Consider the following 25,253-nt stretch of genomic DNA (forward strand, 5'->3'; position numbering starts at 1 on the left):
ATTTGTCTATGTCCAATGAAATTCTTGACAGAATGTCCGCATCAACATTAGTCTTGCCCGGTCGGTACTTGATTGTAAAGTTATAATTAGGAATTGGCATAGGCCTTGGTGCTGGATAAACTCGGCTACCCACCGATGCCCCGTGCCATTCAACTTTGCTGATGACATCACATACGTTAACGGGTTATTGTCTGTGAAAACGACAAAGGATGGGGCATAGAATAAGTAATCCCTGAATTTGTCAGTAATTGCCCACTTTTAGGGCCAAGAATTCTAATTTTCCTGAGTGCAAGTGATAGTTCCGTTCCGCGGGCGTCAATGTCCTTGAGCCATAGCCAACAACTCTCAACTTTCCCCCTTGTTCTTGGTAGAGTACCGCCCCAAGCCCTTCACTTGAGGCATCTGTGTGCAGTACAAACGGTCGTTCAAAGTCAGGGTAAGCCATTACCCCTGGCTGCATTAAAAGTTCAATTAGGAAGCTTAGTCGCTCTTGGTGTCTTTTATTCCACGGAATTTTGTGATTTGAGGACAATTGTCCTTTCGATGTCGGCAACTTCCACTTGGGGTGCTCCTTCTGTCCTTTTGCTCTGCTGGGCTGTTCACTGCATTCTCTGACTAAAAGTAGGTTATACAGAGGTTTGGCTAATCTGGAGAAGTCGCGAATATATTGGCGGTAATAGCTAATGAAACCCAGGAGTTTGCGCAACTCACCAACAGTTATTGGTTTAGTTTCCTTAAGGGCTGCCACTGCTGCAACGTCCGCTGAGTCCATCGTGTAGCCATCCGCTGAGACTATTCTGCCCAAGTAACGAACACGGGGCTTAAACAATTCACATTTCTTTGGCTTTAGCTTGATACCATACTCCTGCAAACGTCTAAGTACCTTCCACACATTGACTACATGCTCAGAAAATGTTCCACTGTACACTAGGACATCATCAAGATATGGAATACATATTTCATCACGAAGACCCTCCAGGCATTTCTCCATGTACCTCTGGTAAGCCGCCGGTGCATTTTTAAGGCCAAAAGGGATGCAGTTCCACTGGTATAAACCCCAAGGGGTGATGAATGCCGTTAGATGTGGGTGTTCTTCTGCTACGAATCCCTGGTGATATGCCTTTCCTTGGTCTAACACTGAGAAGTAAGTGTTCCCACTGAGACTATTCAGGATGTCTTGGATGCGAGGGATGGGCTGGCGGTCATCCTCAGTTTTGCTGTTTAACTGCCTATAGTCGACACATAGTCTCGGACTGCCATCTTTTTTTCTCACACACACCACTGGGGAAGAGTAGGGTGACTTTGAGTCGCTTATCCAGCCACGATTGATCATATCCTGCAAGTGTGACTTTACCTCTTCGTACAAGGGCTTTGGAATTGAATTGTATGTTTTTTGTACTGGGACGTCATCTCTTAGGTTGATTTCTAATTTCAAGTGTTCGGCACATCCAATGTCACCATCATCTGTAGCGAAGGCCCCGGACTCTTCCCTCAACATTTCCTTGACAATCACCTGTTGCTCACTTGACAAATGGCTCAAATCAACTGGGGGAGTCCACTGTGCTTCACCTTGTTCGGGCTGACTTGGCCCCCACTCATAACTGGTTGCCTCACTCCGAGTTTCACCGTCCTCTTCCTCTTGTTTCTGTTCAGCTTCGACTGGCAGTGGCGTGACGGATTGCACTAACTGTATAGTGCCAAGTTCTGTCCGTGTACGTAAGGTCATCTCTCGCTCAGTGTTGTTGCATACTGGAACATACATTCGGCTCGAAGACCCGGGAGGAATTCGGTGAAGACACCCTTTAACTTCTAGCCCCTCAGGCCACGCTCCTTCTTCTTTGGGCTCAAACACAACAGGCAAATCCTTTTCCAATAGTCCAAAGTGTACCTGACATTTGACTCTCACAGTCTCTCCTGGTGCGACACGTATGTCTTGTCTGCCAACTCTGAGCATGCTAGTGTCAGCCTCATCATCCATACTTTGGATGAAATTAACCAGCGCTCTCGCTTCGCCCTCTTTCACAGATGGGAACGAGTCATTCACTATTCGGGGCAATAGGCTGGTTTTGTTGGGGCTACTACTCCTCTTAATGACCTCTTCAATGACGTTAAAGCCAATGATGGGATACTCCTGATTATCTTCATTTCCTATTAGTATGGGTACTGTCAATGGCTCCGAGTACCCGTCCTCCCCAGCCAACTGGAACTCTACCTCAATCCACCCATCATATGCAATTTTCGTACCATTCACGGCCTGGAGATTTAATTCATTTTCCCCCAGTAACTCACTTATGTCTCTTACTGGCTCATTTGGTAGATTGATTTCTTTCCAATACTTTGACACAACACAAACTTGAGCCCCAGTATCCCACAGGGCATCCACTTTTTTCCCTTGGACCAAGCAGGAAACTACACATTTTCTTCCCACTAATTTGGTGAGTTTAGAACGTTGTCTTGGAGTTAGGTGTGAAGGGAACGAGGTTTTCAGTGTTTCAACACCTGCCTTAGACCCCCTTTCCCTCAGTTCAACTTCACTGATGGCTTGACATAGTTTCTTATGCTTCTCCCAATGTTCCCTCTGACAAACTTTTGAACAATAGTGGCTAGTATGGCATTGTGAGCATCGCAAGTATTGATGGGCCCAATCCTCCCTCTTTCCACAGTTCATGCATTGTTGGGACTGCTCATGAATCTGGCGGGTTGCTCCTTGTCCCGTGGGGGCAACCCTGGTCCGTTTCCCTGGGGGTTTGCTGAGTTATAGCCCCTTCGGCTTGACCTTTGGCATTGGTAACTGAAGTGGCCGGCATCACCAAAGTTGAAACAATGGTTGCAACGGAAACCCCTTCCTTGTCTCTCACAATTCCAGCACCCTCTAGGGCGAACCCTCCCTTGCTCTACAGGGTTGTACTGTGGGTGGAGGCTAGCATGGCTTTGTTGTTCCATACCCTCCCGGATAGCAGCTAGTTCAGCTTTCAACTCTCTAACTTCAGTAAGAAGGTTAACTTTTGGTGGCTTTTCTGGGGTGTTACCTTCAACTGAGGCATGGCTGTCATCGTGGGTGGCCAATTGAGCTACAAGCTGTGTGGGGGTCCGGTTTGTGGACTGGTCATGACGGGAGCCAGGCTTCTGCATTCTTTCTGTTTCATTACTAACTGCTGCATTCAATTTCTCAAAAAGTTCTTCATCTTCTACTTGGGTGTTTTGCAAGCAGGGTTTTATCTCCATTTTAATGCTATCATTCCGTAACCCAGTTAATAATGAATGCAGAAACATGCACTGTACCAGCTTTGGGTCATACTTCAAATCAGATCCTGCTTCTTGAGATGCAAACAGTACTTTCTGCTTTAGATCAAGGAGGCGAACAAGAAAGTCCTGAGGGGTCTCCCCAGCTTCCTGTACTGCCGAACTGAGCAGTTGATACATTTCCGTAGCCCCCCCTTTCTTGATAATGTGACCGGAGTATTTTACGTAATCTGGCAAGTTCTAAATCGGGCCTACCTTCCAAGAAGCTCCTCAATCTAAGGCCTGGATTGATGGCTCGAATCACGGCCTCGACAATTTCTTCTTCTTTATAGCCCCGTTTTAATCCAGCGTTTATTTGGTGAGCCAAACTGGTAAAGCTCAAGCGGTCTTTCTGACGTGAATCTACAATCTGTCCCGATATTTTAAATTCCTTCCTGAACGGTGGGGTCGCTGTGGTTTCTTTAGGCGTAACTGTGTTTGTACTTGACTTGATGGCAGACTTCTGATCCACCTGTTCGGTTTTCACACCACTCTCTTGTTCACTCTTCGCGTCCTTTGTCGCAGGTTTCTTCTCTTTAATTGCTTCTCTGAGATTCGTTAATGCCTCAGTTCCAAGTTCCTCGGCGTCTAAATACTTCGTTAGGATTTGTATTAGCGCCAGACGTCCCGTATCCGTCTCTTTTACTTCGATGTGTAGCCCCGTACATATTACTCGAAGACTCGCTTCGCTAAGCTGACAAATTGCTGTTCTCACCTCTATCTGAATCTCTTCGACGACCTTCGACATTTCGATGGCTTCTTTGTCACGTCGGGGTCACCAAATGTTACACTTTACTCAATCTCGCTCAGGAACTACTTCAAAACTACAATTACAACACGTTTTCTCATCGATGCTCGCTAGGTTTTTCGCCCACACGTGGGATTTTCCGATCCCATAATAATATGTCACCTGGGGCTGGGCCCAGTCCCTCTCGTTCTACTTGCTACAATTTGGCATCAAAGAAGTGCTCAAATTCAGCAAAAATTGTAACGAAATGTTTCAAATTGCAAGAATCTTACTGTAAAATTTATTTCAATTTGAAAAGTTTATAATTTGAAACTCGCTCTTTATACCCGATTTCCATTTTCCTTAGCTTTACCTATTCTATAATTTAAGGATTTGTTACAAGAAACGTCTAAAAAAATGCATGATCAATCGTTGTGAACAACATTTTAGCTTAATAATGCTTTTGAATCGAAGGCAAAATATTTACAAACCTTGTGTCTTATAATCGCGATTTTTGCTCACAGTATAAAAGACGTGTTAATTTTTTTCAAAACCTGCATAGTTTTTTCTATATCGTGTTTCTTTCCTCTGCCTTCCTGCAAGCTTCTAGGGTCTTCCATTTAAACGAAGTTGAAAGTAGTTTGGATTACAATTGTACACCAGTCGGCAGTGAAGAGACTGAGAAGACTAATAATAATGATACATAATATTTTAAGAGGAGGCCTCCAATCACCTAGGGGTGGTTTTCAGGAGAGTCCTCTGGTGTGGTTTCCCGACGACAATTTCCACTTTTTGCGTTAACTTCAAAACCATACGGCCATATCTTAAAAAAAAAAAAAAAAAAAAAAAAAAAAAAAAATACGGCCATATCTTGATGTTAAACCTGGGATTCCAATAGCAGTCATCAAAACCCAAAAATCGCTTTCTAACCGACGAGATATTGAAAGAATTAACAAATACCACTTCAATTCGCCACACTTTTCTTTGTTTTGGTTCGAAGTGAAGCCGCACTCGCCTCGTTTTCATGTACTGGACCCAAACTCTACCTTTTCGTTTTGAATTTCCGAAATTTTCATCCGTCAATGGAACGTTCTTTCCACTTGAATCGGCCAGGCTAGTTCAATTCCCGCAATTCTGAAGCCACTTCTAGTATCGTACTAGTATCGTTTTCAATGCGTTAAGATGTTCGTTACGAAAGTGTGAAAAGAAGTTCGTAAAGACGCGTGAATAGAACAAAAAGGAAACAAAGATCTTTATTTATAAAGGGTGGCTCTAAATAGTGAACAACACTCGTAAACTTGTGGCTTTCTATTTAAAAGCTAAAAACTACTTAAAAAATATAAAGTAAAATACTATTTACAATACTATTTACTATATGGTAGATAAAAAAAAAAACATTCGGAATTCAAAACTACTTACAAAAAATGCAAAAAAATCTAATTGTTCTTTAAAAAATTTATCCTTAAGAGCATGTTTAATTAAAAAATTTTAGCGAGACTTGTTTCTTTATATAAAGAAAAAGAGGATCTTTGCGCTTACTTCTTGGCATCTTTACGGAATCATAAATTTAAAATTTCATGATGTGCATGTTATGATTAGAAATTTAACTTAAGTGTTGACGTGGTTAAAAAAACCCTTTTAACCCAAATTTAGCTGTACACAGTGTAATTTTAACGCCGTTAAATAATCGGCCCTTTATGTATTTTTCGTATGGTGACATCCCTTACACAATTTCATCTGGCATTCTATTCAAATTAATGTTTTTGTGACAAATAAACACAACTAAAGAAATCGAAAATATTTGGGGATAACAGTGAAAGGTCCAACTTTTGCTATTGGCGTGCTATTGTTTTACGTATTTCCGGTTGTCGTTTCTCTCCACAAAAAATGCTGTGGGCCCGAAGGGGCAAAATATTTAATGGTTCCTAACGCTGATAGAAAATCATTTTGAATCAAACCAAATCTGTTTTAGTTCTAGCCTCGGTAAAGTCTTTGAGTTGCCAGAGTTTCAGGCAAAATTAGTTTTTGACGCGAATTTGAGTGGGTGTCTTTCAGAAAGACGGCCTCTTAAATGCTGAAACGATTCTGCTTTACAATACAAATTAATTGTCAGCTTGCCAAACATCTATTTCCCTTAGGAAAAGCCACTCAGGTTGATTCTGTGCTACCAAAATTCGTAAGCACACCGTCTGTTTAGAATTGTCAAAAGTGATGTTCGCTCTGCCTTGTTCAAATGGAGCAATAGTCTCAAAATACCCACAAGATGACGTGTTAGTCCCATGCATTTGGGCATTGTTGTTCTGAGACACAAAGCTAGCTTGTAAGACACCAGACTTCAGCCAGTCTTTTATTGCCAAATTAGAGCCAGTATCCACAAACACTCGTTTGATTTTAACCACAGAGTGGAACTTTACAGTAACAGAGTCATTCACTTTAATTTGTTTTCCCCAGAAATATTCACTTCCACGTCTGTACGCATCCTGAGGATTACCTTTACTTGGTGGTATTGAGGACAATACGCTTGCTGGAGGGTTTAACCCTTTGTATTTTTGGTCATACACGTCAAAGTATCTATCGTAAGTTTGATTTAAAAGCCACGTCTTTTCCTTAAGTGAAGATCGGATACCTTCATGTTGAAAAAGGGAAGCCGCAGGCCCTATAAATCCTGCATTTCCAGGTGCCTTAATCTCTCGCCAATGGCCTATCAGCCAATCCACGGGCATTTCGTCGTACATGAGGTAGAAATACGACGCAATATTTCCAAGGTCCTTGGAATGATAAACCTTGGCAACGTGCCCTAAAGCAGAGATGTCGAGAATTGGCCATGGCTTTTCTTGAGATGAAATAAAGTCATGCAGCTTTGGAAAAAAACTTGGAGACGTAGTGACGTCATCCTCGAGGTGAAGATAATAATCTGATAGCTCTTGGCAGTAACACATTAAAAAGGCAAAGTCTATGTTCTGTTTCGAACGCCACTTTGTTCTGTCCTCTGAATCGCCAAATTTCAATATTAACTTCGACAACTTGGGATAATATTGTGGAAATGCTCCAATCACGTGTAAAAGATTTTCTTCGATTTCTTCACGGAAGGTCACTGCAAGATCTTTGGCTGCCACATATTTTAGTGTCTCGTTTAAGTCGGCTAGGAATACAACAATAAATGTTTGGGTTTTGTCTACGTCTTTCATATTCTGGAGTAAACTTTGAATGGTTTCCGAGAGATAGCTTGTCCCAGTCGGCCTTGTAACTGACGTTATACCGATCGTCAAATGCCCTAAATGTAAACAAAAATCATTAGTTATTGGGCTTTAAGTTATTGGCATCGTTTCAGTACAATATCGTACCCTGTGTCCAATGATTCAATTGGTTTTGCTAACTCATTTACTTGCCCGGATCAGATGTATACAGTTTTTTGTTGTCTAAGTGTATGTTGCTGCCATTTTACTGTGCAAGGACAATGTGGTTTTGTTTTGTAATTTTAAAATGGGCTAAGAATTGTCTGCTTATCCCGCACTACATTCTGGCATAGTTAATAGAGGGAAATGGTTAGGAAACCCGGCAAACATCAAAGGAGCAAACAAAGAGGCCTTGATTCATGTTGGAAGGTCCATGACCCTGCACATCTTTTGTTTTGCACTCATACACTATACATGAATTATGTAATCGCAATGTTTCTATTGGTTAGCTACATGAGCACACGTGATCACTTGCTGTATTTTGTCAGGTTTTGTGCAGGGTCAACCCCCAAAATAGCGAACAAAAACATACAACAAAGAACTTTGCCAGGTTTCCTAACCATTTCCCTATATTAACTATGGGTGCGGGGAATTAAAGAAATCAAATTGATGAGTTGAAAATGGAACAGGAAGCCCAAAGTTCTCCAATCATTGTGCAGATTCTTGACAGCTTTCATTGAAAGCTGACAAGCTGATAGTCTAACCAAAGTTTTACTGGGCTATAATATTTAGTTGCAAATATGCTGCAACAATTTGGTTTGTACTTTCCAGGCTTTCAATGAAAAGGTATAAAATATATATTTCTTTAAATGATACGTACGTCGTTTTGTTGGGTATCCTCCATGTATGTTTACCCTTGAACTTCTTAGAGCTTTATTACTTGGACATAAATAATTGCTGTTTTCTGTAAAGGAGAAAAAAGAATTAAGAAATACTCGCAAAAGCTATTTAATAAAGGAGATTTCGCGATAAACCGGCCGAGTTAGTTGTTGGGGACTGGGGCACATATTACGTAATCATGAAACTTGATCACTTTAATTAACCGGAGTTTGTGCAACAATTAAAGTGCATGTGGTGTTTAACCGTCAAAAGACCTAGAACTGAGGTGCACGCTGAAGGGAACGGTTAATATTGCACCACTACACCAATGGGAGAGAGCCATGGGGATAATTAGCCATTTCCACGGGACTTTGAATAGCACATTGGTTACTTACCTTATTACATGAAATTTTCGCGACACTAAAAAAATCGCGAAATTAAAGTGACGCGAACAAAAAGTGTCGCGAACATAACATGACGCGAATATTAAGTGACTCGCATATGTCAGTAATCAATGTAAATGGATGTTGTAGTCAATTGACTCACTTGTAGCTATAGACATTCTGAGAACTGCTTTATTGAGATTAAGTCCCCTCCTGGGTTTTTGTTAATTTTGACGTTATTGTTCCTTAGATGAAGTCGTTTTATATAATTCAAAGGCGTGAAGTGAAGTGAAGTGAAGTGAAGTGAAAGACTTTATTTAATGAGGGTGACCGGTGACAGTAACTTAAGTTACTAATAAACTTGGGGCCCTCAGCTTAAAATAATTAGAATGCTAAAAATATATTGCTAAGAAAATGTAAATTGTGTCTCACTCAAAAACGCGAAATTAAAGTGATTCAAAATACAAAATTTTCGCAAAATCGCGAAATTTAAGTGTCGCGAAATATGTGGCCCTCGAAATCGCGAAATTAACGTGTCGCGAAAATTTCATGTAGCTTAGCCTGGAAGCTTGCAATTAGCCTTTTATTGGGATTTGGGATTTCTGGCTGTCATGGCTCGCATATTATCCTATATCTCCGATAATCCAGATGTATTCATTGTATCTATTGGGTTAGGATCGAACTACCTCCTGATGAATATATAAAGAAAGCGTCCAACCCCAAATAGAAGTACGAAAATTAAGCCGTCGCCGTGTTATTTCACGTTGTTTCGCAGAGAACGGCCAAAAAATGTACCAAGATCTAAAACGCACGCGCAGAGTTATTGTTCCGCTCATTTTTATCGAACAGAAAGCCCCCGTTGAACCACGCAAAGAATATTTGTTAACTTTTGCTATAATGAATAATACTTTACGTTCGATCTCTCACTAAATATTTGGGTAGCAGCGACGTTCTCTCAAAATATATACGTAACATTTGGACATTTCATGTTGTTGTTTCGCAGGGTCGACGCAGGGGACGGCCAACAGATGTACCAAGATTTAAGGGTATACATGTAGAATGGCTAGCTGAATTAGCTTGAGTCTCGGCAATTTTCGGCAGAGTCTCGAAATCTTGTCTGTTAAAAACAAGGTCTTTCAAATCTCGTATTCATTTGAAATATAAGGGTCTCAGAATCTCGAATTTTGAAAATCTCTGTCTGGGTGTCTCAGAATTTTGCTCAAACGAATTGTGTTGTTCGTCCTTCGTATTCCTTCAAACGAATTGTAAGTCGAAAGTGAAACAACTTGATAATGATAAGCGAAGAGAATGCAAAATGACGGGTTCCATTTGGTTTCTCGTGTTTCTAAGTCTTGATTTATTCTTGGTCTTGGAGAATGCATGATCATATGGCTAAAGACTCTAAAGCGCTTGAGTTATGAAGGTCAGTTAGCTGAGATTACGAAGTCTTGTGAGTCTCCGTCTTCGTCGTGCTACTGCCGTGCCGGGCATGTACTAAAACCCGAAACAACGAAACGAAACCACCGAAACGAAACGACCGAAACGAGCAAAACCACCGAAACCACCGAAACTACCGAAACGGCCGAAACGAGCGAAACGAGACGAAATCACCGAAACAAGCAAAACCCATTACAATTATTGAGAGCTAACCGTAAACAGGCTAACCGGAGTGCATAGTAGGCTAACCTAAGTGAAACGTAGGCTAACCGGAGTGTGTAGTAGGCTAACCGGGGCTTATAGTAGGCTAATCGAAGTGTAAAGTAGGCTAAACGGGGTGTATAGTACGGTAAGTGACGGAATTCTTGAAGTTTTGCTTGTTTCGATGATTTCGTTTCGTTTCGCTCGTTTCGACCGTTTCGGTTGTTTCGGCGGTTTCGTTTCGCTCGTTTCGGCGGTTTCGGTGGTTTCGTTTCGGTGGTTTCATTTTGTTGTTTCGGGTTTTAGTATATGCCGCCGTGCCGAACTAAATTGAAAAATTAATTTCGACTTCCGGGTTTCACTCGCTAACCACAGCCATAATTTTGTAGTATATCTACCACGATTTTCTTTAAAGCGATAAAACAATGAATACGTGCATAAAACTTACCCAACGATAAGTCCCTTCCTAACTGTCGACCTACAAGCTCGTACTCTTGAAATCGTGTTTCGTCTACACTGCTTCGATTGAAGGTTTCTCTGTTTAAATTTACATGAAGAAGAAGAAGGGCTGCTAGGAAACAAACTGCTGTCATACCAACCATTACGCGAGTCAAACACTTCCTATCCAATCGTCGGCGATTTAGTTTGCGAAATGTTCTCAATATTACAGCCCTTAACATTTTTCTTGCCAACTATTGACGACCAGGTATATCCAACGTGCTCTGGAGCGCGTTATGCTGCCACAGCCGATTCAAAGATTCACGCTTTAAGCGAGTATCAATTTCACGGGGCCTTTCAGAGCAAATAGTTTATACGAAAAGTTGAGTTTTGATGGGTGTCAATCATCTACGCCTCGAATGTTATAATACAGGGTGTTACTTATTAACAGGGCAACGGATAAGTTAACTAATACTACATTCACACTACTGTCCAAACATCATGATTTTTAGTCTGATTACGAATGAATTGAAATCCCTAAGTATGTTTCGCTTATAAAAATGTTTATGCGCATTGCAAGAACCATGTTCGAAGCATGAATGCATGTTTTTCTTTATAAGAGATTTCGGAGACTTCATGTTCCGTGACAGTACAGTGACAGATGTTAAAAGTAAGTCTAGACTTCATGAGACAATGAACACTTTTACTAGTAGAATTGATTGACTTTTTCTGATTATCGCCTAGCAACAACCAATCATATTTAATGTACTGGCATAAAATGAAGCGTCCTTTTTCCATGTTTTAGAGTAGCTCTTGCACAACTGTCGTAGCGAATGAATACGATTAAAAGTGAGCCAAGTGATTAAACGCAATCGACTCTACTGATTGTCTTAGTTAGTTTCGTCGACCTGAAAACCCTAGTGAACGGGGCAAAGTTCCCAACAAGTGGCACCTCCGGCAACGAGACTGTAGAAGGATAAAGCCGGACTGTTGTAAGTATAATTTAGCACTGATTTTCCGTCCGTGTGAAGATGGAAGCGACCGAAGCGAATCTGGAGATCAAGGTCACACATCTGAAAATGAGCACTGGGAAAACGAAAACTATCTAAGAAGCAGGAAAGCCAGAAGCGATCGAAAGACATCTTTCATTGTTACGATCTCTCACTTCAGAAATTAATCGAATGCGACTTGAAGTGGAAGCGAAAAAACTCGAAGCGAAAGAAGAGATTGCCACCATCGAGGCATGGGATACCGGGATCGACGCACAACTGGAAAAGGCAGATTGCGAAGTGGATAAAGTGTGCACATGGATACAAGACCGTAAAAGAGAAGCGTAAAAAGCTATCCAAGAAGAAGAACTTAATTTCTACAAAGCCAAGATAGAAATGCAAACCCAAGCTGCACCACACCCCCAAGAAGGGACGACTACGCCAAACGACATACAAGTCAAGCTGCCTAAACTGATGATCACGAAATTCGATGGTACATGGACTGGCCGAGATTTTGGGGGCAGTTCACTGAAGCAATCGATAAAACGAGCGTCCAACCGATCACGAAATTCTCCTACCTTCGAGAACTACTGGATTTCAAAGTAAAACGAGCAATAGAGGCGTTGCCCTTCACGGCAGAGGGATACAGTCGGGCAAAGAGTATACTAAGCGAGAGGTTTCAGAGTCAGAAATCGTCAAAGCCTACATCAAAGAGATTCCGAGAAAAATTGGCGAATTTAGCGAAAAGTTAACATATTGCGTGCAAGCTCTGCAGACACTAAACAAACTGGAACAGATCAATGGGGCGGTGTCAATGACGTTAGACAAGTTGTCAGCAATCCCGCCGCGGAGATCTCGTCCGGACCGATCCAGACTGGGAAAGTTGGGATTCCGCGAAACTTTCGGAAGCAGTTCGATTGTGGACCAGAAGGAATCCGGTGGATACAAACTGGCAACGCGAACGTGAGCAAGAACAGCATGTAGAAAAACGGAACGTACGCCAGCAAGCAAGAATTTATCACACGCGTCGTGGCGCCGATTCAAAACCACGTGGTTGGCCTTGCGTCTACTGCGGCGAAGACCACAAAGCCGTGAAATGTACGAATGTGACACATGTTTCTGATCGCAGACAAATTGTCCTCAACAAACGTCTCTGCTTCAACTGCACCACAGGAAACCATCGCGTTGTCTTTTGTCCCAGCAAATCTGCCTGTCAACAATGCCGCAAGCGTCACCACACGTCCATTTGTGATACGCCCAGACAAGAAACTAATCAGCCAACACCTACGAGAGCGGTCGCCTTGACTACAAACCAAGTCGGAGAAGGTTTGTTTCCTGTCATCGTGATAGAAGTCAATGGCATTAAGTGTCGAGCACTCATCGATTCAGGAGCCGGAAAACTGATCGAATTACTTCGCCTGAAATCTGCTGATGTCCAGACAAAAACGATCGATATGCTTATGTCTTCAAAAGTTGCCAGACTAGAAGTCGACAGTCTTGAATTACAATCTGTCAACCATCAATTTTCGCTATCAGTCAAAGCGACAAAAGTAAACAAGACGGAACTGTTGTCCATTGACAACCCTAACTATCGCGCGCTAATTGAAAACTTGAAAGGTGTTCATGTCAACGATGATGACACGATGATGACTCTTCCGGTCCACGTGGTGCTTGGCAGCGGGGAGTACGCCAGAATCAAAACTGAAACGAAACCGAAAATCGGGCAAGAAAATCACCCCATAGCGGAACTCACCAAGTTCGGATGGTTCCTAATGTCCCCTGAAAAAGAGTTCGACAAAAACATCATGCTGCTTACCCAGACAAGTCAAAGCGACTATGAAGAATTGTGCTAGCCTGCGAGCAGGCTCTCTATTCGGGGGCAACGTGAATATTGAACTGCTCGAGCGCCGAAGGCGCGATCCCGCGAGTGCCGAAGGCGCTTTTAATCGATTTTAATCGCTGGCTCGCTTCGCTCGCCCAGCGGCTCGCTTCGCTCGCCGACTCGCGCCTTCGGCACTCGCCACTCGCGGGATCGCGCCTCGCTGGCTCGCTTCGCTCGCCGACTCGCGCCTTCGGCACTCGCGGAATCGCGCCTATGGCGCTCGAAGAGTGCAATATTCACGTTGCCCCCAGTTGCAAATAGAGTGCCTGCTCGCAGGCTAGAATTGTGCAAACTAGACGTCTTGGGATTGAGTGACATGGCAGATCATGACCAGACAATGGTGTACGAAGAATTTTAAAAAAAGAAATTAACGCGTTCGCAAGATGGCTGGTACGAAACCACCTTGCCGTGGAAGGCCAATCATTCACCACTGCCCTCAAACAAGGAAGGCAGCCTCAGAACCTAACCAGAAAACTCCAACGCGAAGATCTTACTGTCGAATACGACGCCATTATTCAGGAGCAGCTGACTGAAGGAGTTAATTATCAAAAAAGCACCCCCTGTTTCCCAGCCAGAGAAAGAGTTCTACATCCCTCACAAGTGCGTAATTCGCAAGTCTGCCGAAACCACCAAGATGAGAATTGTCTATGATGCCTCTGCCCGAGCGACGCCCGAGTCTCCGTCCCTGGACGACTGTTTGTGCTCAGGACCGCTACTTCAGAACAAACTATGGGACGTACTTGTCCAACAGAGAGCCTACCCAGTAGTCTTAGCGGGAGATATACAGAAAGCTTTCCTACAGATTCGAATCCATGAGAGTGAACGAGATGCACTCCGATTCCATTGGCAGACCGACTATACCTCGGAAGTGCAGACTTACAGGTTTACACGCGTGCTCTTTGGGCTTGCCCCTTCGCCCTTTCTGCTAGGCGATGTGCTTGAATGCCATCTGGATAGCTGGGCTCAGAGATACCCAGAAGATGCGGAACGGTTGCGCCGAAGTTTCTACGTAGACTACTTGTTAACAGGCGGTCAAGACGTGCAGCAAACTGAGCAAAAACAGGTAGCGCAAGAGATCATTAGTGACGCCACATTCAAGCTGCAAAAGTGCCATGATTGATTCAGCTATCGCCGCTGTTGATAAGAATCGAGCCACACCCAGGGTTGTGTGTGTTTTCTGTTTGGTGAAACTGAGATTTAGAGGAGAGAGGGTTCCCCTATAACCAAGTTGTTTTCTTCACAGAAATTGCACAATCTTTCTCCATTGTCATTGATGTTTCCTAAGCCATGTTTCCTCATCACACGCTCCCTGCCGTTCTTTTTTTTTTTTTTTTTTTTTTTTTTATTTGCAGAAACTCGCGTTACAAACAGTAAAAGAAAAAAAAAAACAAACAAACAAACAAATAGCACTAACAATACCTACACTACATACAAAATCTATACTGTGTGTATATATATAAAAAAAAAAAAACTTAACAATACTACTAGTCCTATCATATTGAGTCCATGTGGATTATATTGGCTATATGAATTCGTTTACGTTCGTTTACTAACAGTCCTTACTAATAGACCTAAAGGTGTTGTCGAATTGCGCCATAGATTTATAAAGTCTATTATACGTATTTTATATATATATATATATATATATATATATATATATATATATAAAAAAAACATTCATTGAATTCATTCATTGGATTCGTTTACTAACAGACTTTGCTAACAGACTTTACTGACAGACCTAACGGAGCATAAAACTGCAATGCGATATAGGACAATTTTATAAAGCCGTATTATACATGAAAACTTATAATACACTACAGATAAACTACAGCACAGTTAAATAAATTAAGGATTGACATTAAATTATAACAAGAAATAAAAAATGTAAAGTAAAACAGAAGAAGGGAGAAAAAAAACAACCTACAGTATAGGTGCCCAAGTAGCATTGTATTTATGAAGCGTTTTGTTTGCTATGGCTTCTTTACGTAAAACTTCTAATTTCGATTTCAGTCTTAAAAGAAAGCGATCAAAGCTCAGCCTGTCCTCGCAGATACAAGTTGCAAAAATATGGTATTTTGCAATAAGAAGAATGTAGTTGAGCTCTCGCTCTTTGCTAGTGTTTTGGTGCCACCCAAATAAAATCGTACTTTCTGATAAAGTTATTTTTCGAGAAATTTTTCGCTCCACCATTGAGTAAACTGTTCCCAAAAGATTGACGATTCCCTGCAACTATACAACATATGAACAAGTGATTGCCTCTCGGAATTGCAAATAGGGCAAATGTCGTCGTCTACTAGGCCAGCACGGAGTAGGCTGACGCGAGTAGGCAGAATATTATGTATTATTTTGAACTGGAAAGCAATTAGCTTTGCCTCTGTGGTAACCCGGAAAGGGAGTAAATAAATGTTATGAATATTTTCTGTATTAAACCCGTATTTCAAGATTTTAGTTTCATTTGTTGGTGTAGCGGAACGTCTAGCAAGAATAGCATTATACGCCCCTCGAGTGGAGATGACTGTTGTTGAGTGTGTTGTTTCAGAAGGGGAGCTCTGGGTACTGCGAGATGAATTTCGAATTGACATTTTCCAACTGATCGGGATAGCTCTGATGAGACCGTAGTACATAGTGAATGGATTGTTGACCTTGAATTTTTGTTTAAAGTCAGCTAGAGAGAGGAAATCTCGATTTTCGTTTAACAGGTCCTTGACATGTATAATTTCCTTTTTAAACCAGGCGCTATAAAAAATCGGCTTTTGCATGAGGAGCTTAGGCCCGAAAAAAATATGCAAATTAGCTTAGCGGAGATTGAATCTCCGCTAAGGTAATTAAGATTGGTAACATAAGAACGTAGTTAGCACGTGAACACCGCAACGACAGTGAAGTGTCAGTACGTCGCGGGCCAGAGAAAGAAAAAAGATATTAATGAGTACGGGGTTGCCAACAGCAAACATCGAGGAAGAAGAAGAATAATTTAGCGGAGATACGCCCGGAGCCAGAAGAACTCACCACCTAAGTAAGACAGATATTAGCGGAGAAATCGCCCACGAGAGCGAGAACTCACTACCTAAGAAGACAGAAGCGCGAACCCCACAGAGAGCGAGAACACCACCGGACAGAAGCGCGAGGTAAATCGCCCCGGAGCCAGAAGAACTCACCACCTAAGAAGAAGAAGCGCGAGGAAATCTGCCCACAGAAACAAGAGCCAGTAAGAACCACACCAAGAAGAAGAGCGGAAACGCCCACGAGAGCAGAGAACCACCACCTAAGAGGGAACAGCGGAGAGCGAAAAAGTCAGTGCGCAAAGCAAGGAACCGGCCCGGCGACGTATGCAGCGCGAAGTGACAAAGAAAAGCGAAACCACAACTAAAAAAAAAAACTACATGTGCGGTGTTGTCGACTTGATGGACGGCGTGCCGCGCTGCGAACTTTGCGTTACCATATTCCCGCCAGAAAAATACCCGGTACAGTATAGATGAATGCCGAACCCGGACGAAACCCTGCACAACTACAGGGCTCCTGCGCTCACCACACGAGGAGGAGAGAGCAAAAAATGAAAAAAAATGTACAGCACCGTGAAGACAGCAGCCGGCCCCACACCATCACTGGAGTTGCTACCGATGTGAGAGGGGGGTGGGAGGGAAGCGGGCAGAAGGGGGAGGGGGGGGGGGGGAGGGGGAAAGGCAAGAAGACCGGAGATTTGAGGGCTAAGCTGTCATGCAACCAGGATGCTAGAGTTGTTCCAAATGATCTCATTTTCCGGGTTCTTTTCCTCAAAGGAGGATAAATGCTTATGTTCTTGCAAATACTTTAGTACGGAATGGTAGAAAGCAGGGAGTTTTCGTAGGTCGAGTAGCTTAGTGTCGTAACGGCACTTTGTTAAAAACGAAAGACCACCATAATGACTTGTTGCTTGTTCGGGAATTATTTTCCAGGAAGCATCGCTTTGTTCATGTATTCTTTTAATCCAAGCGATTTTCAGAGCTTTCTCCATTATTTCGAAGTCTAACATCTTTAATCCACCATGATTCTTTTCAGCAATGATCGTCCTCTTTTTAATTTTTGCGGTTTTACCTTCCCATATGAAGTTAAAGATAAGCTTGTTGACTCTCTCTGCAAAATGCTCTGGAATGGATAAAACGGATGTACCGTATATAAGTTTAGCTACTCCCAGGGTTTTCACGATTTTTATTCTACCGATCAAAGTAAGGTTTCTTCTTCTCCAGGCATTAAGTATTGTTTCTAAATTGCGGGCCTTTTCTTCGAAGTTTAACTTATTCGCCTGTTGTTCGTCGTAAGAGAAGTGCACACCGAGGGCGTGCACAGGCTCCCTCGGCCATTTGAAATTATAAGGAGTTTCCTTGTTGTTTCGCCAGGAACCTAGCCACAACGCCTCTGTTTTGGTGGTATTAATTTCCAGTCCACAATTCACTTTGAATTCTTCTAAGAGTTTTAGAAGCTGCGTTACCGACTCACGGTCACGCACGAAGACTGTGGTATCATCAGCGTATTGCGTAACTTTGATTTCCTTTTGTTCTACTTCGATGCCGTTGATTGTGGGGTCATTTTTTAACGCTCTGGCAAATAATTCAATTCCGATTACGAATAAAAGACCAGATAACGGACAACCTTGTCTTACTCCTCGTTGCAGGAGGAAGAATTCAGATGCATGACCGTTGTTTAGGACACAACTGGACACTTGATTATATAATACGGTGAACCAATTTAATAGGTCCGGTCCAAAATTGAAAAGTTTTAAAGCAGCGTTGATGTAATTCCATTCAATTGTATCAAAAGCTTTTCGGAAGTCCAAAAATATTGCGACGCCCGGTTTATCCAACATTTTTGTGTAAAACATGAGGTCTTGAATTAGCCTTATATTTTCACCGATGTAACGACCCTTGACGTATCCGGTTTGGTCAGGATTGATAATGCTAGGTAGTACTTTTTCTAGTCTCTTCGCAATTGCTTTAGTCAAAATTTTATAATCCACGTTGAGGAGTGAAATTGGTCTAAGATTTTCTAGGAGCGTTTTATCTTTATTTTTTTTAGGAATGAGAGAGATAATTCCGCGTCGCTGACTTATTGACAGTGATCCATTCTGGTAAGCGTAATTGAAGCTAGAAGTCATTTCGGTTTTTAGTTCTGGCCAGAAGAACTTATAAAACTCCGCTGTAAATCCATCAGTGCCAGGAGATTTATTATTCTTAAACTCTTTAATAGCGTTGAAACACGCGTTTTCTGAGAGGAGGCCTTCACACGATTCTTTTTCTTCTTGCGATAATGGTGATACGTTCTCGGGATTGAAAAACGTGGAAGCGAGGAAGATGCTGTTGTCTATATTTTGGGATTTGTAAAGTGATTCGTAAAAACGTTTCTCTTCTTGTAAAATCTCAAACTGATTTTTTTGTGTACTTATTTTCACCAAGTTTCAATTTTGTCACCGTTTTCCTACAGTGGTTTCGCTTTTCAAGGTTAAAGAAATATCTGGTGTTACGTTCACCATGTTCATGCCATCGTGCTTTACTCCTGAGAATAGCGCCTTTTGTCTTGTGATGCATTATGTTCTGTAGACGTAAATTAGTCGCGTAAAGCTCATTTAGAATTCGTTTGTCCTTCGGATTCTTTCCGGATTCTAACAACAGCTTTTCTGCTTTCTTTTTTAGCGCCATTTCTTCATTTTCGCGTTTCTTTGCTTTCATCTTGGAATATTTAATTGTAAAACCCCGAATTTCCATTTTAATTAGGTCCCATTTTAGCCCTAAATCTTCAATAGCAGAGTATTTTTCTTTATAATCTTTTATATTTTCTTGAAGAATGGTAACGTACTCGGAGTCTTGTAGTAATGAGTTATTAAATTTCCAGAAGCCCGGGCCTCTATCTTGCTTTAGATCCTCTGATTTGAGATGTAGTGTGATTGCAGAGTGATCGGTTTCTGGAGAGTTCAAGATTGTACAGGATGTTACTAGGCTGTTGAGATCGTTAGAAATGAGAAAGTAGTCAAGTCGGCATTGGATTTTAAGCGCTTTGTTTCTCCACGTAAAACATTCCGTATTTGGGTTTAAGTTGCGCCAGATATCAGTTAAGTTGTAGACATGCATGATTCGTTCAATTTCTTTAATTACCGGAGTTTTCTTTGACACTGGGTTTCCACCTTTCTTGTCTTTGTCAGCCAAAGCGCAATTAAAATCCCCGGCTATTATAATGTTCTCCTGTGCAAATTCCTGTAGACGATCATGCAGGTCTTTAAAAAAAACGAGTTGTTGATTAAGATCGTTTGGGGCGTAAATATTCACAAGTATTAAATGGGTTTCGTCAACGATTACGTCTAAAATGATGTATCTACCGTTTTTGTCGGAAATCATTTTTTCTAATTTGAAGTCTAATTTCGGGTTTATAAGTGTCATGACACCTTTGCTGTGAGTTGAGCCATGGCTAAAGAAAATTCTCCCGCCCCATTCAGCTTCCCATATGTTGGCACATTCTTTGGAACTATACGTTTCCTGCAAGAATGTGAAATGGTTATTTTGATTATGCACCCATCGGAAGATGGAGCGTCGTTTTATCGACTTATTAAGACCTCTCACATTTAACGATTCGCACTTAACATTTATACTCTCGTGCAGATTCATTATTTATGTACGCGAAAAACAAAAATGTAACGCTCAGGAGAATGCGATTGGCTGAGACTTTGAAAGCTTCATTAGACGTGCGATATACAAAACTAGCATAATTTGTAGTGTAATGTAAACATACCAAGAATAATATTGAGATTGATAGCATTTTGGGCAAACCAAACGAAACAACATACGGAAAATTACCAAAAACATATAACAAAAATACACACAGGTAACCTAAAAGAGGCTCAAATATTGGCCTTAAAACGCACCGCGATAACGAGGTTTGGCGTTTTTGACTGGCTAGCATATGCATCAGCTTTATCAAGTGCTGTTGTCAGAGATCACAATTTTGAGTTAGTGGCTTCAATTAAAACTTGAAATTTTATCTAAGCTTGTAGTATTCCACAAGAAAACAAAATTATGAATTAAAACTATTTTGCTCTACCTATTAGTCATTTGCTTGGCTTGCTTGAGCTTGCTCAGATTCTTCATCATAAGTTGTGTTGTGCATTTCATCATCGGGAGCTTGAGAGACATTTTGCCATTTCCTTGGAATCTTGTCGAAAGAATATCGCTTACCGTTCACTAGTAAGCGATCGCCGATTATTGTCGCCTTGGTTCCCTCGCATTTTCTGGCATTTTTAAGGGCCGGCACGAGGACGTCTCTCCTGATCTCGCGAACATTTTGCGGTAAGTCCTCCGCCATTCTGGTTGAAGACCCTTTAAGGTTATAGCGTTGACGCCATGTGGAATCTCTGTCAGCGCGGCATGTGAACCTGACTATAATCGGCCTCGGTTTGTTGTTGTTACTTGCTCTCTTTCTCCTCCCGAGGCGGTGTGCTCCACAAAACATAGTCGCCTTTACTTTCCTCTGATCCATCTTAAGCTTGGATACCATGGTGTGTTTAATTAGGTCTGAGCAGCTTTCATCATCTGTTTCCGGAATACCGTGAAAAATAAGGTTCCAGCGCCTACTGTAAATGCTTTGCCTGATTAATTCATCTTCTTGCCTGTCCTGGTCGTATTCACATCTCTCTATTTTGTCATTCGCCTCATCTTGCTGCTTCTGCGTGAATTCGAGCGATTCCTTTAATTCCTCTACTTTGGATTTTAGCGATTTAATCTCCTCACGAGCCCGGTCGAGTTGTTCTTGGAGCTCTTTTAATTGTTCTTCTTTGGTTTCATCCTTGGCCTGCAATGTTCTAATTAAGTCAAAAAGCTCAAGGTACAACACGTCTTCGTTGCCGCCATATTGTTCTTCTTCGGTCGAGCTTGGCCTGGCACGTTTTGCGTTGTCGCTTCGTTTCTTTGGGCTCTTCTTTGGCGTCTTTCCCATAGCTTACTAGAGATTAGTGAACATAGATGTTATTCGGAACACAATTCAAGCGGTTTCAGCGTTTTATGAGCTATTTAGCTCAACCTTCAACGGAGCCTCAAAAATCGTGTCCTTTCAGTGAGGCATCATCACCAGTCCTACCCCTGCCGTTGTTGTTGCTCCCTGGTCTGGTATTCAGGTCTCCCACCAACATTAGCACGTCATGTGCTGGCACATCTTCAATTATTGCCTGTACCTGATCGTAAAAAGCATCCTTGTCTGCATCCTCTGCGCCCTCTGTTGTTGCATAGCACACTACCACCGTCAGTTTGGTATACCTTGAGTTGAACCTGGCCTTGAGAAGTCTCGTTCCAGCTGGTTTCCATTCGAAAAGAGTCCCGCTCCATCTTCCTGCTCATGATCATGGCCACTCCTTCTGTATGTTGATCGTCTGGTCTGCTCGAGTTAAGTATGGTGTGTCCGGGTGCTTTCTCTGTCCTGTTCCTGTCCATCGGGCTTCAGCGACTCCAAGGATGTCGAGGCAATATTTATTGAACTCCTTCACCACCTGAGCGAGCTTGCTAAGAAGAAGTACTTCTTTTTAGCAGTGGAAACCCGAAATGGCATAACTCGCCTAAAACGGTAAGTTGATTTTAAAGGCAAAATGTCATTATGTTTTGCTATAAGTTCGAAAGCGTTTTTCCCATACAAACTTTTATAAATACGACACCTCCATATGCGGTGCCACCAGGCGAGAGTCACGTTATTTCAACTCCTCTCATCGTGAGCTTGGACGTCCTGTGAACCAAGGCACTTGCCTCGGTCAAAAATCTTGAATGTATTTATATTTTTTATTTTCCTGTAAGAGGGTATGCATTACTAGTAAGTAGGTCAAAAATGAAAAATAAACAATGGGTTTCCTTTTTCTGATTTTGCCTAAAGATGGAATCTTCAGGCTTCTAGATTTTGAAATTTGACTCCCTAGAGGCTCGCGCTTCGCTATTGGGCATCTCGGTTACCAGAAATGTCTGACTACGGGCCTGTTTTCATTTCATTTCATTCTCATAGATATTAGTTGATTTGTGATTTGTCTCTATTTTTAGCGCAGAAAGCAGTAGAAAGGCATCATGCATTTTTACACCAGAGAGCTTGGCAAAACGTCACACCACTGAAAGATGTTCTTCCATCTGCAGAGGACGTCTGCTTTCACACATTACGTCTTTGCTAGGGTACGGAGTCATTACATCTGACCGAGACTGCTCTGACGCTCTGACGAACTTACTGTCCGGACTGGGTCCAACTTTCGATCAGGTCAATTCTAGGACTTTCGATCATCATGTATGTGGTCGTGATATTTCTATACACTATATAATGTGTAAGAAAGTCAGGTTGTTTTTGACTTCTGTTCAATATTTCTTTGTTTCAAACAGCCAATCAAAAAATCAAATTAATTAAAAAATCCTATGTCCCCGCAGCCTTTCGTCTCTCGTGCTAAGGCCCTGACGGCTAAGAGAAACAAGAAGGGCTGTTGGGACCAGAATGGCGATTTTTCGCTGCGTTAATATTCTCTTTACGGGGGTCGGAAAAAGTAAAAAAGAAACGAGAAAAAAATGCTTGGTTGAAGGATAAAATGAGTGAGACAGTTCAGAAAAACCAACAACCCTTCAACTTGCCCGGGTACGCACCCGATTTTTTTTCTTTGCTACGAAGAACTAGTTGCGCAAAACTTCTCGCAAGCCTTCTCGCCAGCAAAACAACATTTATTTTTCCTACAAATTAAGCGTTACTCCTTCTCTCAAGAGATATAGAGAAAAGTTACACCTCTTTCTAGTCTGTCAACATAAATACCCTGTTATGTTGTAAGCATAATAATAGCGATGTTTTATTGTTGACCAACATGATGGCTGTTGACATAGAGATGTCGTTTTAGTTCTAAAAATGACTTGAAAATTTAAATAACAAAAAGAGTTTACCGTCAGTCTCTATAAACAGTGCAGTTATCGTCATCAGTCGAGTAAAAACATGTTAAATGTAACGCAAGCTTATGAATTTAAATCTTTGCTGGTTGATAGCCGTGTCAGTAAGAAAATTTTAAAACACTTTTATTCTGAAAATAGGCCGTCGTGCTACATTGAAAGTGTTCAATCTTTGAAACTAGTGCATGTATTATTTTCTGCGTAAGTCCTTGATCGCACGACTGAGACAAGCCCGGTTTAGAATTACTTAGCTTGGTTGCAGAAGCTTATATCTGATGCTTGTAAGCCTGTAACCTGTTTCAGGTGTAAGTTGGGGAACATCGCGAAAAAACGGAATTGGCGCGAAAAGCGAACGCTTGGAACATGGGCCAGTTAGCCTGTGAACAGCATCCTAAAGTTGGATATAGGTCGACGAAATTAGCCTCATCAGCCGTCGCATAATTTAACGTACGTTAACGGGCGTGAATTGAACTGTCTTTTACATGCGTGAAATAGAATAGAGAAAGAACTAGCGTCTGCGGAAAAAATGGATGTGGTTCAACTTTTTCCGCAGATGTAAGACGTCCACACGTTTTTCTGTTTTATTTTATGCAGGCTAAACGATCGGTATTTGCATAGTGGTTTGCTTAATAACGAACATCCAGTGTGATCTCTGGTTAAAAATTTGTTTAAAAGAAGCTTTAGACTACCAGTGTGTAATCTTTAACTGATAAAAGATTACAGACTGGTAGTCGAAAGCTTCTTTTAAACAAATTTTTAACCAGAGACAGACAATTTTTACCAAATGTCTTTCTCTGGTTACTCGTCTATTTTAAATCCAGTGTGATGTTACTAAAAATACCCGTCATATTCAAAGAGACTGGTTGTTTACATAGATGTAACTATTTCAGTAGAATGATCTAATCACTGCTAACCGGCTGAACATGATCACAACCTGGTTTTGCAAATCATTAATCTCCAAAACAAATTTAATTATAAAGTACAGTAAAAACCCGCAAGTAAGAACCTAACATTTAAGAACCTGTTAGGCTAAAATTTGCAAATTAGACTCCATTTTTATAAGGACCTATTTAGCCGCAAATGTGGAAATATGTTCTTATTTTATAAAATTAACAAAAAAATGTCTACTTTTGGGAATACGTTTGGACAAAGCATTACTGTGCATGTATATAATGTCCTATTCTAAATGATAAGTGCTTCAATTTTACATTATATATAATTAGCACTAATGTGGTATGCAAATTTTATACAAGGAATAGGCCGAATACCAATAAAAATTCTATTAGCATCAATGAAAATTTTCTTCAGAAAATATGAACGAATTAAGAACCTGAAGAGCCTAAATTTGTGTTAACTACCATTCATATAAGAACCTGTATGGGCTAACCTCGAAAAATTAAGTTCTTACTCGCGGGTTTTTTCTGTAGTCCATCGCGCGCTGTATTAATCTAGTCAATTGCCTACAGCATTGGCAATAATAATATTTTGAAGTTTTTGCAGTGAAAAAAAAAAAATGTTTTTAAGCGAACTCGTTATATGCAAATAAAATTCGTTATTCAGGTTATTGCCATGAAGAAATTTAAGTCCGTTCAAAGTAGTCGGAAATGGCCGGAACTACAAAACTCGTTCATTGTCTCGGCAAAACGATGTTCGTAATTTCCGAGTTTACCGATCGAGTACGTCAGCCCTCCCTCGTCTCGGGGTGAGTGCACGAAGCTGAATTTCACGTGACTTCCCCATGTAACTTCCTGCAGCTTCTAGAAATTGACTGCGGGCAATAGAAAACGAATCTACTTTCATGCGTCTTTAAAATTACGAAAAACGAAAATGGTTGAAGAAAGCTAAAAGCGACATAAATAGCGGCATTTCTGAGGGTAAAAGGTTGCGCGAAAAATTATTACTCGCATAACAGACCAGATTTTCCATTCAAGACTTCGATTGTTTTTCC

General features: G+C 41.4%; 4 protein-coding genes across 4 annotated transcripts in view; 2 read left to right on the top strand and 2 right to left on the bottom strand.

Annotated features, from left to right (window-relative positions):
* Positions 1-241: 241 nt before the first annotated feature.
* Positions 242-2,668, bottom strand: LOC144664165 (uncharacterized). The gene has a single exon (XM_078525275.1). It carries the CDS (start codon positions 2,666-2,668, stop codon positions 242-244), a length of 2,427 nt encoding a protein of 808 aa, XP_078381401.1.
* Positions 2,669-5,518: 2,850 nt separating this feature from the next.
* On the bottom strand, positions 5,519-10,860 carry LOC144662359 (alpha-1,6-mannosyl-glycoprotein 4-beta-N-acetylglucosaminyltransferase-like). The gene is made up of 3 exons (XM_078523150.1): positions 10,534-10,860; positions 8,066-8,149; positions 5,519-7,283 (listed from the first exon to the last, which is right to left on the bottom strand). The coding sequence occupies exons 1-3, from the start codon at positions 10,763-10,765 to the stop codon at positions 6,112-6,114; spliced, it is 1,488 nt and encodes a 495-aa protein (XP_078379276.1). The 5' UTR covers positions 10,766-10,860; the 3' UTR covers positions 5,519-6,111.
* A 3,168-nt stretch (positions 10,861-14,028) lies between these two features.
* On the top strand, positions 14,029-14,514 carry LOC144664166 (uncharacterized). Its single transcript, XM_078525277.1, has one exon. The coding sequence runs from the start codon at positions 14,029-14,031 to the stop codon at positions 14,512-14,514; it is 486 nt and encodes a 161-aa protein (XP_078381403.1).
* Positions 14,515-25,142: 10,628 nt separating this feature from the next.
* LOC144662891 (uncharacterized) overlaps positions 25,143-25,253 on the top strand; it is a 1,883-nt gene continuing 1,772 nt past the window's right edge. The window contains exon 1 of the mRNA XM_078523823.1: positions 25,143-25,253. This exon is cut by the window's right edge and continues 581 nt beyond it. The gene's annotated coding sequence lies outside the window, so the exon portion shown is untranslated.

Source organism: Oculina patagonica, chromosome 8, assembly GCF_052425735.1.
Source record: "Oculina patagonica isolate OP01 chromosome 8, crgOcupat, whole genome shotgun sequence".
Taxonomy (NCBI): Eukaryota; Metazoa; Cnidaria; class Anthozoa; order Scleractinia; family Oculinidae; genus Oculina; species Oculina patagonica.

Coding starts and splice junctions, on each gene's coding strand:
- LOC144664165 (XM_078525275.1), bottom strand. CDS start 2,668: ATGAACTGTGGAAAGAGGGAGGATTGGGCCCATCAATACTTGCGATGC.
- LOC144664166 (XM_078525277.1), top strand. CDS start 14,029: ATGAGAATTGTCTATGATGCCTCTGCCCGAGCGACGCCCGAGTCTCCG.
- LOC144662359 (XM_078523150.1), bottom strand. CDS start 10,765: ATGTTAAGGGCTGTAATATTGAGAACATTTCGCAAACTAAATCGCCGA. Junction 8,150..10,533: donor AGGAAGGGACTTATCGTTGG/GTAAGTTTTATG, acceptor TCTCCTTTACAG/AAAACAGCAATTATTTATGT. Junction 7,284..8,065: donor AGGATACCCAACAAAACGAC/GTACGTATCATT, acceptor GTTTACATTTAG/GGCATTTGACGATCGGTATA.